The sequence below is a fragment of the Vitis riparia genome, chromosome 15 (genome assembly GCF_004353265.1).
Source record: "Vitis riparia cultivar Riparia Gloire de Montpellier isolate 1030 chromosome 15, EGFV_Vit.rip_1.0, whole genome shotgun sequence".
NCBI lineage: Eukaryota > Viridiplantae > Streptophyta > Magnoliopsida > Vitales > Vitaceae > Vitis > Vitis riparia.
The window spans coordinates 6,311,970-6,328,251 of record NC_048445.1 but is presented as its reverse complement, the minus strand read 5'-3'; the positions used below and the strand labels follow the sequence as shown (position 1 = coordinate 6,328,251).

At 35.7% G+C, this 16,282-nt stretch overlaps 3 protein-coding genes across 3 annotated transcripts; 1 reads left to right on the top strand and 2 right to left on the bottom strand.

Annotated features, from left to right (window-relative positions):
• Positions 1 to 137: 137 nt before the first annotated feature.
• LOC117931576 (arginase 1, mitochondrial) lies at positions 138 to 5,765 on the bottom strand. The gene is made up of 7 exons (XM_034852557.1): positions 5,670 to 5,765; positions 4,246 to 4,388; positions 3,526 to 3,685; positions 2,978 to 3,111; positions 1,725 to 1,934; positions 1,456 to 1,566; positions 138 to 683 (listed from the first exon to the last, which is right to left on the bottom strand). The coding sequence occupies exons 2-7, from the start codon at positions 4,384 to 4,386 to the stop codon at positions 414 to 416; spliced, it is 1,026 nt and encodes a 341-aa protein (XP_034708448.1). The 5' UTR covers positions 4,387 to 4,388; positions 5,670 to 5,765; the 3' UTR covers positions 138 to 413.
• Positions 5,766 to 8,717: 2,952 nt separating this feature from the next.
• LOC117932281 lies at positions 8,718 to 12,473 on the top strand. Its single transcript, XM_034853456.1, has 3 exons — positions 8,718 to 10,341; positions 10,811 to 11,000; positions 12,051 to 12,473. Exons 1-3 carry the CDS (start codon positions 8,800 to 8,802, stop codon positions 12,176 to 12,178), a joined length of 1,860 nt encoding a protein of 619 aa, XP_034709347.1. The 5' UTR covers positions 8,718 to 8,799; the 3' UTR covers positions 12,179 to 12,473.
• A 410-nt stretch (positions 12,474 to 12,883) lies between these two features.
• Positions 12,884 to 16,267, bottom strand: LOC117932282 (ycf20-like protein). The gene is made up of 3 exons (XM_034853457.1): positions 16,161 to 16,267; positions 15,761 to 15,939; positions 12,884 to 14,384 (listed from the first exon to the last, which is right to left on the bottom strand). Exons 1-3 carry the CDS (start codon positions 16,161 to 16,163, stop codon positions 13,913 to 13,915), a joined length of 654 nt encoding a protein of 217 aa, XP_034709348.1. The 5' UTR covers positions 16,164 to 16,267; the 3' UTR covers positions 12,884 to 13,912.
• Positions 16,268 to 16,282: the final 15 nt, after the last annotated feature.

Below are 16,282 nucleotides of genomic sequence, written 5' to 3'. Positions count from 1 at the left end.
ATTTACATAAAGAATTTGGCTTTTACTTATGTGATAGATTGCTTCTTGGTTCGAAATAATAATAGGATCAACATAAACAAACAGAAAGAAAAGAGAACAATTCTCATCATTATCAAGGTTTCCACCAAAACATTCCCTCATAATGCAACTTTAAAGATGTTCATATAACAATTAAGATTGATGACATTGTTTATTCTTATATATGCTGATTCCTTCCATGAGATGAAGTACAATACTATTCCAAGGAAATAACTGCTCTATAAAAGTTTCCCAAGCCACTGAGAGCCAGGCAGGTATACATTTTAATTCCTTCAGAAATGCTTCAAAGAAACCGAAAGATGAAGAAATCTGGTTATGCTAGAACAGTAAGTCGTAAATTGAAAAATATGATTAACTTCCACAGAGAGGGCACACTAGTTCTTCATTTTTGACATCTTAGCAGTCAGTTCTCTTACCAGCTTGGCAGCAACCATTGCAGTCATCCCATCCACTGTGTCACGTTGCGGATTGAACTCAACCACATCAGCGGCAACAACATCAGCTTGCAGGTTGTGGACGATGTTGAGAACATCGCGGAAAGAAAGACCTCCTGGCTCAATATGAGAAACCCCAGGAGCAAATGCAGGATCAAGACAGTCCACATCTAATGAAATGTATACACCCTTCACGCCTTCCCCTAGTTTCTGTTGGACAAAACAATGAAGAACATATAAGAATACTTCACACTTCTCTAGCAAACTTTAGATGGCATGGAAAACTATCACTGCTACTTCCAATCAACATATGCATGCAATCTGATGTTTTAATCCTGGAAAGGGGAAAAGCAATGAGTATGGCTGGCCAATTCTCCAACCCATAATTTCTTCATCATTGGGTAAACTCCCGTTTCTCATAAGCAAACTTCCAATTCCCTATTGGTGGGCTAAAAAAGATAAGGTAAGCACCTAATCCTCCACAACATATTTCTTAAATGTGAAAACAATAAGTTGGTCTTTGAAGTTGCAATTTCTTTGAAGAAATTAGTATGTCTTTACTCAAGAAATCCTTTATGCCACTGATATTATTTTATTTTCAGAAATCATATGCTTTCTTTAAAAAATTTACTTATAAAACAATCTAAAATTGCTTTAAAATACTAAAACTCATAACCAACCTAGAAGTTCTGGTTCAAACTTACAAGCATATATTGACAGTTCTTTTAGAAATTTAAAAAGCTTTCACTAAAAATTTTGACATTTGCAGCACGTACATAACTTTTTACAAGACAATCATATCTCCAGTTCTCAAACATATGTCATTTTCTGGGCAGAGCAACATACCAATGGATAGCCTTTTTTTCTCCTGAAAAGATGAGATATTTATATATATCACTTATGTACATATTTTAACACAGGTGCCTCTTTTGTGTGTATGTGTGCGTATGAGTGTGTGTGTGTGTGAGAGAGAGAGAGAGACCAGGTTCTCCAAAATGTGTCGATCTCTTGAAAACGTTCTCATTTCATATTGCTCCACACCGAATCTCTTGCCTTGTTCACGGCCTTCACTTGTAATGGATCGAAGACCAACCTGAAAATGTGGCATTACAAATTCAATGATTACAATGAGAAGAAAAGGGGCAGCTCTTTTATTGAGTAAAATGATTGTCACAACATTTGAATTAGATCATTATTTGAGTCAGTTGTGCTCTGCTATAGACAGAACAGATTTTAAAGTGTAAACATTACTTGCAAAAGCCGCCGAGCATAACCACCCTCCATGATCCGGGCAAAGGGAGATGCATGTGAATACTTGTTTCCTTCAAAGGAATGATAAATGTCAGGATGGGCATCCAGGTGAAGAATATCTACAGGACCCCCAATCTTCTCAGACACAGCCCTTACAACAGGAAATGATATTGAGTGGTCACCACCTAAAACTAATGGGCGCAATGGATCCTGAAAGACAATAAACACCATAAGAACCGAGGTTCATCTACTAAACAAAATTGAAGCAGAAATATGCACAGAACTATCAAACAGATTTTATCACAACACACTTCAAACATCTTTACTCAAGAGCAATGTTGTTGAACTTCACAAAGGAGCAGGGAAACTTGGTCTAAATAAAAAACCTTAAAACAAATAAAATAAGTTAAAAAGGAGGGAAGGTTCTCCCAAACAGGTATTGTATGTTTGAGAAAGAAGGGGTGTAGAGTCCTAGTGTCGAGGCAGAAGTGCACTCTCTTCTTTTCCTTTTGGTACACTAGGTCATGCCTGGGACAGTCCTAGAGCTCTTTCATGATTAGAATGGCAGTTCTGTAAAAAGAAGAAGTACTAAATTTCACAGGCTGCTCAAAGTTATGTTTATCACGAGTCATGACTGATATGGAAGGAAAGCATCATAGAATTTTTTGTAGTGGAAGAGATGTCTTTGGTTAAGCTTACGCATACATTACTATTTATTTTCTCAGGTCATGGGGTAAAATTGTGTGAGGAAGGGATCTCCTCATAGTTTTTTCGAGATGAATTAGACATCAAAGGATTCCCAAATACAGAATAACATTTTGGCTTCCAGGTAGCTTAATCTGTTGAAGGTTACCACAGAGAAAACATCAGAACTGATAAGGCAAGAAGGCAAAAAATATTCAGGTTTGGAAACTTTATCTGATTAATGGTAAGGAGGAACCTCTGATATCCATACGCATACATATATACAAACATAAATATGTGTTGAGTGTGTGTGCATGCACACATATGGAAATAGGAAAGCCAGGAAAATCATTCGAGGTTGAACAAGAATATCCGACATAAAAACCAAGAAGAAAGAGAAAAGGAGAGTGAGAGGGGATTTTTTTAAAAAAGAAACTAAGCTGTATATTGTGCTAGGTCAATCACCCCAAATTCCTTGTTAAAGAGACTGATGTTCTGCAGAATTTGTGATAGAAAAAAAAAACCATAAAATTACTCATAGTAGAAACATATAGCAAGATATGGCTTACTTCTTCCATCACTAGCTTGACAGACTCACTTATAATTTTCATCAACCTGTCATCATCTACACCACAATCTCTTATCTCTTGGACAGGGACATCACCAACATCAGTAAGCACCCGTGGATCATTTAATTCTTTCCCTGCATCACTCAAACAACATCAAGTTATATGGAGAATACATAGTATTAAGCATCCCAAAAATATTTTGTGGTAAAATAATGGCACAATTATTAAAAAAACCTCCAATATTATCACTACTAGTTCTCTCCCTGCCTCTGTCTTCCTAACACACACATACTTGAACAAATAATTGTTCAGAAAAGACTAATGTATGTTCCTAATTAAAACCCTAGATTGGGAGTTCATCTAAACCCATATCACATACCACACTGTCTCCATCTGCTAGAATGACTCACCATAATCAGACTACTAGTATAAGACTACCCTTTTGTTAAGGTAACATGAGAGTGCATCAAGCAGATAATCTCTACAGTTGCCAAATAATTTTATCTGAAGTTATAGTTGTTTGTCCAAGGGCAGACAACAGTGTGTACCTTCTTCAGTTGTGGCGTTTGTGCTGCCACACCAGATTGCCTCCCTTATACGAGGAGGAGCAAAGGCTGGCCCTTGAAGGAATGATGAGTTATGTCCTAGAGGAACTCCAAGAAGAGATGATGATGCTAAAGCACCACCTAAAGCTCGCACAAGCTCCCCCTAAAGAAAACCAACAGAAACCTTTACATTATGGCATCTTTTATGTCCCATGATCAAAATCATCTTCTGGAAAAATTGAAGGAATCAAACTTTTACATTGTGTCAACAATAAAGCAATCACATGATCAAGATAATTCATAGTCAAATGAGGATGTCAAGATGGTGGACAGTTGGGATTGTAAGTTCAGGAAGCAAGGGGGAATCTGGTATTCATATCTCAACCTACTAAGATCACAAGTTGGGAAAACAAGGGAGCAACCCCAGTAGTTGTGAAATGTATGATGGAGGAAATTGAGGGTGACGATAGGAAAAGTGAATTCACAAGTCATGAGAATTGAGAAGTATAGGCAGGAAAGGGAAGGCCAAGAAGGGCGTAAAGTTAGCACCAAGAGAGCTGAAAGCTGGTATGATAACTAAAGATACATGATTTACTACACTGGGATAGCCAGAAGCAAAATTAATGTTGCTGAATTAAAATGGTTAGGGTGAGATATTGTTCTCACCCTTCTTCATAAAAGAACTACATCCCAATAAGAATAGTTCTGAAAAAAGGGATATACCTTAAGCTTCGCCCTCTCACGAATAAGAGTAAGAGAAGCATCTATAACACGATTTTGGCCGTTTTCTATCAACTCAGCTGGGACATTTGCAGCATTCAGTTTCTGCCAGTAATGAATTCCCTTCCTTGCAATATTCCTCATACCTGTGAATTTGAAATAAAACAACAAAATTACTTGCCTATACATCAAAAGAAATGGGATAAGGGAATTTGTTGATTAGGTTTATAATTTGAAAGGCCTTGGAATGTTCTGAAGACATAGCATGATATGAACATTTTTGGTCACTTTTCCTTGAGCAAACATGATTACCATGGAAAAACAAGAAAAGGGTTCTAACTAAAAAACAATATCCCTTGCTTTTCTTTCAATAGAAAATCTAGATGTGCTTGGAAAAACAACAAATAAACCACACAAACACATAACATGGACAAAAGAAAAACACAATCTGATAGAGACCCAAAAAAAAATTCCCAGTATGTGCTTGATTTGTAATACTTCCATTTCTGTGTTCGATACTTCTCTTTCAATCCCGGAACAGAGCAGAGTTATGTATGCCAAGCAGCCAGAGCTAATGATTCTAATTTCCTGAACCACGTATGCAATCCTTGTTCATATGATCATACCTAACACAGAAAAATCTGGACAACCATTTGTCCACCATTTCTTGTGTACATGGCACAGGGTATGGGAGCTAATTGTTAAATCTTAATTGAAACAACAAATCAAATCATACAACAGATATACATACAACCAATTCCTCAATTTTATTTTATTTTTTTAATATTGGGATCGTGAATTTCCAGAAGACAATGGATTATTCCACCGAAGAGCATCCCTTGGACCCACCAAATATTTATCTATATTATCCCTTATTCCTCCTTCATACATCTTCCAATTCTTTTCTCATTGTAATCAAATCTTCCACTACTTTCTTCAACACAACCTCACCAGGAATCATGGTCTGGTCCTCTTTCTTCTACAACACAACCACTCTTACAAAACTTTATTTTCTTTGGGTTGCCCAGAAACCCAAAGAAAATAAAGTTTCGGAACCTAACACCCTCTTCTTTAATTTCCCAAATAAAAATAAGTTAAAAAATATACACACTTGGTCCAAGTGAGCCGAGTTGGGTTTTCATAAACCAAACAGCAGAAAACATAAAAGGTTAGAAATTTTCTTTTCTTTTTCTTTTCTTTTCTTTTAGCCCTGTTTTTCTCAGTGCCCACACAGGCCACACACACATGTCACAAAACAAAATCCAAAACCCCAAGACTCAGAATCTCAAGAAACATAAAAACAGAATAAAAAAACAAAGCAGACCGTTCCACTATTTCCATAAACTCCCAAAAAAAAAAAGGAAATGAAAAGACTTTGCAGAGAAGGTGGTGGGAATTGATAAGAGAAACCATGAAAGCAGTAATACCTCAGTGAGACTGAATTATAACAAATCAAGAAATGGGGACTCTTCCCTGTGATGAATAGAGTGTCGATTGAAGAAGAAGATGGTTATATGAGCTACACAGCATGCAGTTTTTCGTGATGAGACAGATCACCCATCACTGCTTTATATAATTAATATTATCCAAAAAAAAACAAAGAAATTAGCAAATTACTGCTCTTTTAATATTTTTATTAAATATTTAATTGGATGAAAAATAAATAAATAAATGGACAAATATTAAGTTTTTTTTTTTTCATTTTAAAAATAATTTTTAAAAGTAGTTTCATATTTAAAATTGTAAAAAGTAAAAATAGTAATAATAATAATAATAAAATGATGTGGATGAAGGAAAGAATGGGATGATGTGATGAGTCACGATTCACGAAGCAAATCGACAATGAAACAATCCCGATGTGGGGAAACTGACGTCACTCTTTTTTAGGTGGTTTCTGACGTGTACCATCTGGTGTCTGCCAACCTGCACTGCTGAGTACACGTCACGCACCTCTATGCATATCATTTTAGGTAGTCGGGGGAAAATAAGAAATAGTTGATGGACTTCAAATTAATTACTAAAAATTTAATTTCTAGTAAGTGCTCAAAATTTATTTGCATTGAAATTTGCTTCGGAAATTGAACTGGTTAAAAATTTTCTTGTTAATAGTAGATTATAATTGTTAAATTAATTTTTGAAATTTAAATGGTGAATTTAATTTAATTTAATTTATTGGTAGGATAAAAAATAAAGTTTGAAAAATATTTATTTTATAAAATTTATCATGTTACAAATATAATTTAAAAAATAATATAATATAAACTTGTAAATCTCGATATTTTTTTAACTTGAAAAAGAAAAATCACTGATTGTAATTAACTAGATACATTGGTGATTTATGATATAAGGCTGGTTCAATTAAACTACGACATAATATCATAAATATCTAATTTATATATATTATTAATATTAAAAATAATTATAATATGTATATATAATTAAAAAATAAAATTCTTTATCTTTTCATAATATTAATATTGTATATTAGAAGGGAATATAAAATAAAATAAATAAAATAAAAACACTAATATGAAAATATATGAAAACAACAACCTTTAATTTTTTTTAAATTAATATCATTTTCATTTATTTAAAAATAATTTGAAATACATTTATTTTTCAAGTCATATAATTATTTTCTAAAATGTCTCTTTTAATTGTCCCACATCATCAACACTAATTTATAACTAGACTATTCCACATAAATATTTATCTTCCTTTATATGTCTTATTATTATTATTATTATTTGAATTTTTTTTCTCTGTAAACAAACACTCCATAGCAAAAATTGAAACTTTTTTTTTCCTTCCTAAACAAACATCTCATAATAAAAGTGAGATAGTTTGAAGAATATGAGCATTAGTGAACTTTAAATGAGTTTAAGTTTTACTAAGAAAAAACATCTTTTTGGGATTGTTTTGATTAAGGCGGGTGGATATTTGGGTGTTTTTTTTGTTTTTGGCTCCACTATAAATTCAAGAGATAGAGATAAATATAAAAGGTAATATATTATTGTTTTTAAATTTATTTCATGTAAAATTCTTGATGTGATTATTGTTGGCCAAGAATATCGGAAAAGGTAAAGAAAAAACGAATCTTAGCATGCTTTGTAACATCCCCTTTGTTTATAACCCTAACAATTTATTGTCACTCCAACAATTTTTGCAAGTTGTGTTATTGTCTGGGTTTACACTTTTTCTACGTAGACATTTTTTCATGGTTAGTAAAAATTAAAAACTAAGATATTGGGAGTCATCCTGTAATTCCGATGAATAATGGAGGTAACATCATAACTAAGGTCATCACTAATAATAATAATAATTAGGATGAGAGAGGTTTACTTTGATGAAAGTTTAGTTGTTAATTGGTATTGATAACATGACAAGTAAAAAAAATATTTTAGGAAATAATTATAGGACTTATTAAAAAGTACATTACTTTAAATAGATGAAGATAATATTAATTTTAAACGAGATTTTTTTTCCATATGTTTTTATATTAATGAGTCAAAACTCATTTTTCCTATAAAAAAAGTATTATTAATAAGATATATCATAGTAAAAATTAATAAAAAAAAACACTTTGATACACTTTTATTTTTTATTTCAAAAATAAATTTTAAACATTTATTTTTAGATTTTTTTTTTGTATTTTTACCTTTTTAAAAACCTATTTTTAATTAGAAAATATCAAGATACCTATGAAAGGATCAATTCCATAAACTGACGAGGAACAAAAAAAATCTAAATCGTTGGATTATGGTACAAATAATGAGACTAAGATATACAAAAATAAGATTGACTAACGAAAAAAACTCTACATCATAGGAATATTGTACAAATAATGAAAATGTGTACAAAAATAAGATCAACTACAAATAATAAGATCCAAATATTAAAAAAATGAAATCAATGTATAATTTTATAAAGTAATGAGATTTCACTTGATATAAAATAATAAATTGTAAACGTAATTATGGTGAGACCTAATTGACTATACTTTTTGAATGGGCAGTGCTATAACCAATTTTAAATATTGTTTTAGTTTTTTACGTTTTAGCCCAATAATGTAAAATGGGTGGCCAGGAGTTGGGTTGTGGCTTCAGTTTTGAATTGCATCCGGCTGAGCTCAGCTTGGGCTGGGCTGGACTGTTCCAAGAGCCTTAAGTTGGGCCTTGAAATACATTATTTGGACGATTGGACTATATACTTGGACTTATTCAATTTTGGGTTAACTACATTCCCAGCCCATGATCCATATACGGCTTCTAAATTAATATTTACCTCAATTACCCCTTTGTCCACTACGTGACTATGTCCATTAGAGTGCCAATTCTAAAGATGAATTAGGATATTTGGTCTTTAAGCAGTTCAATAATATTAGGAGGTTAAGGGTGCGTTTGGAATTTGGATGTGATTTAAGAAGTGACCCAAAATCATGGGGCATCAAAAATTACTTGGAGGGGTCGAGAATCTACGCTCTAGAACACCCTATTCCAAGCTGAAAAAGAATCGAACACCAAAAATATATACAAGAAAGGAATCACGTACACAGAGATGCCACTTTTTTCTCCCAAATTTTCTCGCTCTCCAAACAACCCTTACGCCATCCTGTTCCCCTCCACTCTCCTCCCGAACATAAGATCAATTCCCACCATGTCACTTTCCTCGTCATCACCTTCAACTTTACCGCACCAACAAGATTCAAACGAAGCTCAAGTTCTGAAATACCACAACCAGACCAAACACTCCTTTACCAACTACGCTAGAGGCCCTCGGGGACTCGACTGGGCCAATCAGCCCAAACCCTTTCGCCGATTCGATTCAGCCCCACTCGTTCCTCTCCTCCACCCTCCGCCGCCTAACCAAACGCCTCCGCCTTACTCGTCCGTCTTCCTCAATCTTCCTCCTCCCAAACCCATTTCCAAGTCCACCATTTCTCAGCTCTTCTTCGATTCTCTAGCCATTTCAGCTTGGAAGACTACTGGGTTCTCCACCTGGTCGCTCCGTGTTAACCCCAGCAGCGGCAATCTCCATCCCACCGAGTCTTACATCATTGCCCCGGCTATTGAGTCGGTGTCTGACTCGGCTTTCGTGGCTCATTATGCACCGAAAGAGCATTCTTTGGAGGTCAGAGCCGAAATTTCATCCGGGTTCTTGCCCAAGTTTTTCCCCAAGGGCTCGTTTCTCATTGGATTTTCGTCGATTTTTTGGAGAGAGGCTTGGAAGTACGGGGAACGGGCGTTTCGGTATTGTAATCACGACGTGGGTCATGCCATTGCCGCGGTGTCGATGGCCGCGGCGGAGCTTGGTTGGGATGTGAAGGTTCTTGATGGTTTGGGGTATGAGGATTTGAAGAAGCTAATGGGCCTCGAAATTTTACCGGAATTTGAAATTCCGGCACGGCCGGTGAAAGGAAAGTTTCCGGTGATTGAATTTGAGCACCCGGATTGTGTGCTTGTTGTTTTTCCTAATGGGGTTGGTGAGTTTAATGTGAATTACAGAGAATTGAGCATGGCAATATCTCGATTTTCGGAACTGAAGTGGAAAGGGAAGCCTAATGTGCTTAGCAGAGAGCATATTTGTTGGGATATAATCTATAGAACCGCAGAGGCTGTGAAAAAGCCATTAATGATAGAACATAAATTCTCAATCGATCCATTTCATAGCAGTGGGCTCTTTAATGAAAGTTCCTATAAGAATTTAACAGTAAGTGAGGTTGTTAGGAAGCGGAGGAGCGCAGTTGATATGGATGGTGTTCATGTAATGCAGAGAGATACGTTTTATCAGATACTGTTACATTGTCTTCCCTCAGGTTCTCAAAATGGGGGAAAGCAAGGGAGACAATTGGGGTTGCCATTTCGGGTTCTTTCTTGGGACTCTGAAGTTCATGCTGTTTTATTTGTTCATAAGGTTGCAGGACTGCCAAGTGGTTTGTATTTCTTGGTGAGGAATGAAGATCATTTTGATGATCTTAAGAAAGCGACGAGATCTAATTTCAAGTGGGCAAAACCTGAGGGTTGTCCTGATGATCTCCCTCTGTATGAACTCACTATAGGTGATTTTCAGGAGCTGGCCAAAAGGATATCATGTCATCAGGTTTGTCAGTTGTTACTTTCATTTTTGAATTTCCCTTATGGTGTTGTTTCTATTATGAGCTTGAAACAGGGAAGACATTTAATCAAAATTAATGAGTTTGATTTAACAAGTGAAACCACTAGCAACTCACTGCATTATTGATAGATATGAAATCAGCAAAGGTTGATTTTCCTTTAAAGGAAAAAGCAAACTCACTATTCTGTATTTTGATTTCAAAAAAATTCTTAAACTTCTTAAAGAAAGCTACTACTAATAATGCTTATGCCAATAGTTTCAAGTATAAGAATAACCTTGTTACAAAGTTTTGAGCATTAACTTTACCATAATGAGAGCTAGAAGTATGATCAAATGTTTGATGTCATGTTTCAAATTAATTTGCAATTTGTGCTCCTTTTATATAGGAGTGCCATTGTGAATCCCAAATAAGAATTTTTTCCAATTCTTGTTAACGTATTGTACTTTAATGCAGGACATTGCCGGTGATGGCTGCTTCAGCCTTGGTATGGTGGCTCATTTTGAGGGTACCTTGCAGAACAAGAGTGCATGGATGTATCCACGCTTATTTTGGGAAACTGGAGTTCTGGGTCAGGTGTTGTACCTTGAAGCACATGCTGTTGGCATATCTGCAACTGGCATTGGCTGCTACTTTGATGATGCTGGTATGACTTCTTTTTCTCCACTTCCGTAGCATGTGCAGTGTTAAACCGATAACACAAAAGATAATATACTCATCTATTCAATTTTTCCAGTTGACTCCCAAATTGATGAAAAGTTTGTGAGATTTTTTCTTGACAAAGCAGTCTTTTTGTTTTAGGCATTGCATACAGAGCATTTAAAGTTTGATCTAGATATCAGGCTATAAGACAAACCCTGAATTTGGTCCAGTTATAAATCACAATAAAAATAATACAGAAAAACAATATGAAGAACCAATGCACAACCAAAAAAAAGAAAAACGAAAGAAAATAAAATTGTGGTTTTGCTTGCTGCTACAATGATGTCCATGAGTGACAACAACCATAAAGCCAAACTCTTTTGGTGATTACAAGAACTTCAGTTACACAATCCAATTCAAGGTAGCCAAAGCCAAAGAGCACCATTGTGGAGGAAGAACTAGCCACAATATGAGAGGTCAGAACCTTGTGTCATGTTAAAGTAGAGAGAGACCATTTCAGGTGTAATGGAGTTCTCTTATGCTACAGAAAAAGAAAAGGAAAAAACAAATTGGGAGCATGGGGCATAGTAAACTACCAGATGGAAGTGGGAAAAAAATTATAAAATGCCATGGGGAGAAGTGTTATTTATGGGAGCCTCCCCAAGTAGAACAATAATGAACTGGCATAGTAAGAAATCTTAATTGTCAACATTTTCTGTTCCTCCTGCCCCCCTGCATGGTTTGGTTTCAACTGCAATAACCTATGAAGGTTTTAACTGAATGCCAGTAACAATCTTCTCTGTTGGACTCCTATACTATTTGGAAATGTCAAGCAAATTTTCTTTAGACTAAATTTAAGTAATGCTAAATACGAAAACTTCTTTCTTCTATTACACATGACAAGGACCGGCTACAGCATCATCTCTGGTATCAATACACATTCTCGAAGTTATAACAGAGCAGAAAGTTCTCATCATCCCAATAATAGCATCATGTCTTGCATCATACACCTCTCAAGCTTACATGAATCTGAAAATTTTATGATCTTTTGCAGTGCATGAGCTTCTTGGACTGAGAGGATCAAGTTTTCAGAGTCTATATCATTTTACTGTAGGTGGCCCGGTTCTGGACAAGCGGATAATGAGCTTACCTGCATATCCTGGCCCTGCTGTTGATTCATGATTCATGATTGCAGGGTCAAGCTAGTACTTGGATAACATTGGCAACCTGTGCTGACTTGCATGGTGCTGGAATATCAACTCCACGCTAGTAGTCAAATACCCATTATTATTATTATTCAAGTTATAGAAATTGGCTGGTTGTATTTAAGCATCTTGTAAGACCACTGTAAATTTGTAATGTAATGCTTCTAGCCCAGCATGTTTTCTCAGATGTATAGCAATTCATTTGACTGCCTTTTGTCAATTTACCATTTGGGTTTATTTTATGGCATTTATGCGCAGTGCACTTTTGAATACTGTAGATTGTTCCCTCTCAATTCCTTTGGTCAGCTGTATTTGCTTGTTTTGAAGCTTCAAAAATGGAACTCTTGGATTTCACACACAGAATGCACGATGTGATAGTCTGCCTGACTGACTATAATTTGGAAGACCCTCTTTGTGGCCATGTACTAATTTAGTAACTCAAATTTACTCTTTTATTTTGGTTTCCTAGGTATCTTACGTTGCGGATTCAGAAATCCTACTACCAGATGAATGAAGCAAGATATTTGTATTCATTTGCATGAATTTAGATTTTATGGATTGACCATGATTGAAGTGTGGGGAACTGCAATGAAACGGGCAGAGTGGTTCATCACAAGATATACAGAAACATTTCAAGCTGGATCCTTCTCAGGGCCTTGGTGGAATAAACCCTCAAATCATGTTGGGCATAATGGCTGACAACATTCTTTATAAAGATAACTGTTATGAAGCATGATTAAGATGAAAGATGGATAGAGAAAGCAGTAGCAGCAGCAGGCATTACTCAAAAGTGAAGTTGAACATACAATAATGAGTCAATGACTTATAATGGAACCAATGAATTTACATGAATCATATGGTTGCATGGAAAGACTCTCCTTTCCATCCTAGGTTCACGGATTTACAGACTAGCTTTTTCTTTTTCTCGATGATGTCAATTCCAAACTTTTTCTGAGAGGCATGGATCTTGACTTTGACGTAATATAGATGACACCCATCATTTCAACATCAAAATATAGATGCCACCCACCATTCCAACATCAAAGGAATAGCGTAGCTTCACATTGACTAATGCCATGCCAATACTGCTCTAATCAAGGGTTTCTCTATTCACCATACATTCCTCTGTACCTGAAACCTCTAGTAGCTGAATATCAAGAGTAGCAACTAAAAACTGCCTGTATAACAAACATACTGGATTATCTAGTGTAGATTCCTTTGGATGTGCTTCCAAAAATCATCAATCATGAATTTGATGCTATTTCTTGGGCAGCCTGTTTATCTTGATCTTTAAGGAGGTTACAGTTTCCTGAAAGAGACATACACAATTACGCAAAAATGAGTCATGCTTAACCCAAGCATGAGAGAACACCCTCCCTGCAGAATCATAACACTTAGTGCCACTGGAAGATCTTCAATGATGCCAAGCATGCTAGAGAAAGATTGTGAGAGCAGCAAATATTGAAACACAACTGACAGAGGAAACTTCTTTGGCACAAATGTAACTCAACCAGGTACACTGTACACTGATACTTTTCTGATACTGTACTATATTTAAGACCATACTACTGTAATCACAAGTATTTAGCCTCCTTCTAGGACATTATTGACTTTGTATCATATTGCTCCTCATATTTGCTAACACTCTGGAACGTACTGACCACTTCTGAATGATCCTTGGGCACAATCACATGCATTTGAAAATGCGATATCACAAGAATATCGGAAAGTCATCTATTTCAAAATTGAAGGGGTTACATGACCCAATGATGTTGTTCATTTCGTACTTAAATGAATCCAAGAAAAGACCCAGACATAGCCCAGCCTTCCAATAATTAAACATAGTGATCAGCCTCCTAACCTTGTCAAACAAATGTATAGAAGCTCGATACATGAGGGCCCCAATCAACTCCACCACAAACACAGCCAATGCAGCAGACAGAATGTCCCAGTCCCCTGTTTGCCCAATGACAGTAGCAAAGGCAGTCGCACAATAAAAGCCAACCAAGAAAAATAGTATTTTCATTGGAAGATCTTTCCTTAACTCCAGAATTCTTGCGCTTAACTTGATTTGAATACCTTGGATGACCCTAACTAGTCGAGTCCTGCCATCAGTGCCATTTGTGGGAGTAGGATCCAATCTGTTGCCGTCTACACTGCTCCTAACAGACCAGACCATCCTCCTATACAATATTCAAAGGAAAATCATACTATTGTTTTGGGAGTGCAAGAATAAAGGAACTTTTTAATAAAAGTTCTATATTGCCGAAATTATAGAAAGTGGCCGCTTTATTTACTTTTTTCAAATGCCAATGTCTGAGAAACCGTCTCCATATCCACATCTTTTAATTCATATCATGCAAACACTCGAAAACATAAAACAAATATAATGATAGCCTAATATGATGATATCATAAAGCCATTTTCTATAATATCATTTTCTAAAGAGGTGAATGCTTAGGGCCAACTTGAAGGAAAACACCAATCTTTTGAAAATGGAAAATGGATCTGTGTTTGAAAATATTGGTGTTTTTGAAAATTTTGTCAGTTGGATCTTTATCCATCATCATGAGGTTGTCCTTCTAATCCTCAAGCATGGGAATTTTCACAGGTTTCCATTCTCTAAACATAAATAAAATATTGGGGTTTTCTTCCTATCATATGACTTTTACATAGCATCACAGGAACTTGTCATGTAAATGTCTATCATGGATCATATTTAACTTGCACTCATAAATGAGAAGTCTCAAGTTTACCTAGCATAAAGTTTTCTACATCCAATAAAATTAGTGTTTCCTTGATGAAGTTAAAAAGCGTTTCTGGTGGGGGAACACACTATAAGGGTTGATTGAAAAGTGAAAAGAAAAGATAAAAATTTCCAGGAAGAGAATGCAAAGAAACAGAAACAAAATAACATAATCACATCGGCAGGCAATGGCACTAGAGGGGCTTCTCTTTGTGAAGATTATAGATCAAAAATCAAATGCACCAGACACGCCTCTTATACTGGACTAATATCAATTCTCAAACCCAATCCCATCACAGTTGGAACACCAACACTTACTCCTAAATCACTTACCACCCAACTAAACATACAGAAAACAGAAAGTCAGCATTTAACATTTGCATAAATATTTGCAATTCACCTCCATGGGCACACGCATTTATGTGTTGAGGGGGTTAATGTAGGAGTATGTTCGAGTGAATTACCCAACTAAACACAAACCATAAAGCCCTTTTTTCTACAGAGAAAAGAAAAGAACATACAAGACATGCTAATTGGAAGTCTTATATCGCCTTTTGAGGCCCTAATTAAGGAAAATGATATCTAATTAAGGGCATCATGGCAAAGCCCTACACTTTTTCTTGGGCAAAATTAAGGGCACTTGTGCAGTTTTAGAGCGATTAGAAAAACCTTTGGACATAATAGCATGACTTCTAATTAATCACTCAGAAATAACAACTATTTTAAGATGCAAACACAAAGCTATGAAGAAAGTATCCAAGACACTTCACTCTAAGTCCCCTAACAAACCATCTCAGAATAACATCCACTTACTTGGAAGTGTTGACCAGAGAGAGTTGGGCAACCCGAAAGAAACACAACCCAAAAGAAGTTTTGTGAAGGCAAGTCACAATTCCCACAACTGGGTATCTTGAGCTGACCCACTTGGGTGAAGCATGTGTTAAGTGGTAAGGAGATGCCACCATTCTTCTTGACAGACCAAGACCCAGAACCTGAAAATTCACTTTGGTATCAAAATCAAAGCATACACCCTAATACCATTACTAGCATCAATATTTGGCAAATGCCCAATGAAAATTCAATCAGTTCAAACACATCACAACCCAACATCGCTCCTATTAAGAATGGTAATTCAATGGGTTAATCAAATCCGAATCTTGATGAATATTTCGGAAACTAAATATTAATAGAACAATAATTATGATATTCTCACCATATAAACCTTTCTGTGTAGACTGTAGAATAGTGGGTCTTAGGGCTTTGATTCTCCACCACCACCTCCTCCTGTTATGGCCCTTTACTTTCTTGTCTGGCTTTGAAAAGCCTGAAGAGCCT

Bases quoted from the DNA above. Each gene is read 5' to 3' on its own strand.
- LOC117932281 (XM_034853456.1), top strand. From the start codon at position 8,800: ATGCCACTTTTTTCTCCCAAATTTTCTCGCTCTCCAAACAACCCTTAC. The intron at 10,342-10,810 runs GTTTGTCAGTTG...ACTTTAATGCAG, and splicing joins AAAGGATATCATGTCATCAG to GACATTGCCGGTGATGGCTG. The intron at 11,001-12,050 runs GTATGACTTCTT...GATCTTTTGCAG, and splicing joins CTGCTACTTTGATGATGCTG to TGCATGAGCTTCTTGGACTG.
- LOC117932282 (XM_034853457.1), bottom strand. The intron at 14,385-15,760 runs GTAAGTGGATGT...AATATTGTATAG, and splicing joins TCTCTGGTCAACACTTCCAA to GAGGATGGTCTGGTCTGTTA.
- LOC117931576 (XM_034852557.1), bottom strand. From the start codon at position 4,386: ATGAGGAATATTGCAAGGAAGGGAATTCATTACTGGCAGAAACTGAAT. The intron at 3,112-3,525 runs GTACACACTGTT...TGAGTGATGCAG, and splicing joins AAACGCCACAACTGAAGAAG to GGAAAGAATTAAATGATCCA. The intron at 1,567-1,724 runs GTAATGTTTACA...CCACATTTTCAG, and splicing joins ATGCTCGGCGGCTTTTGCAA to GTTGGTCTTCGATCCATTAC.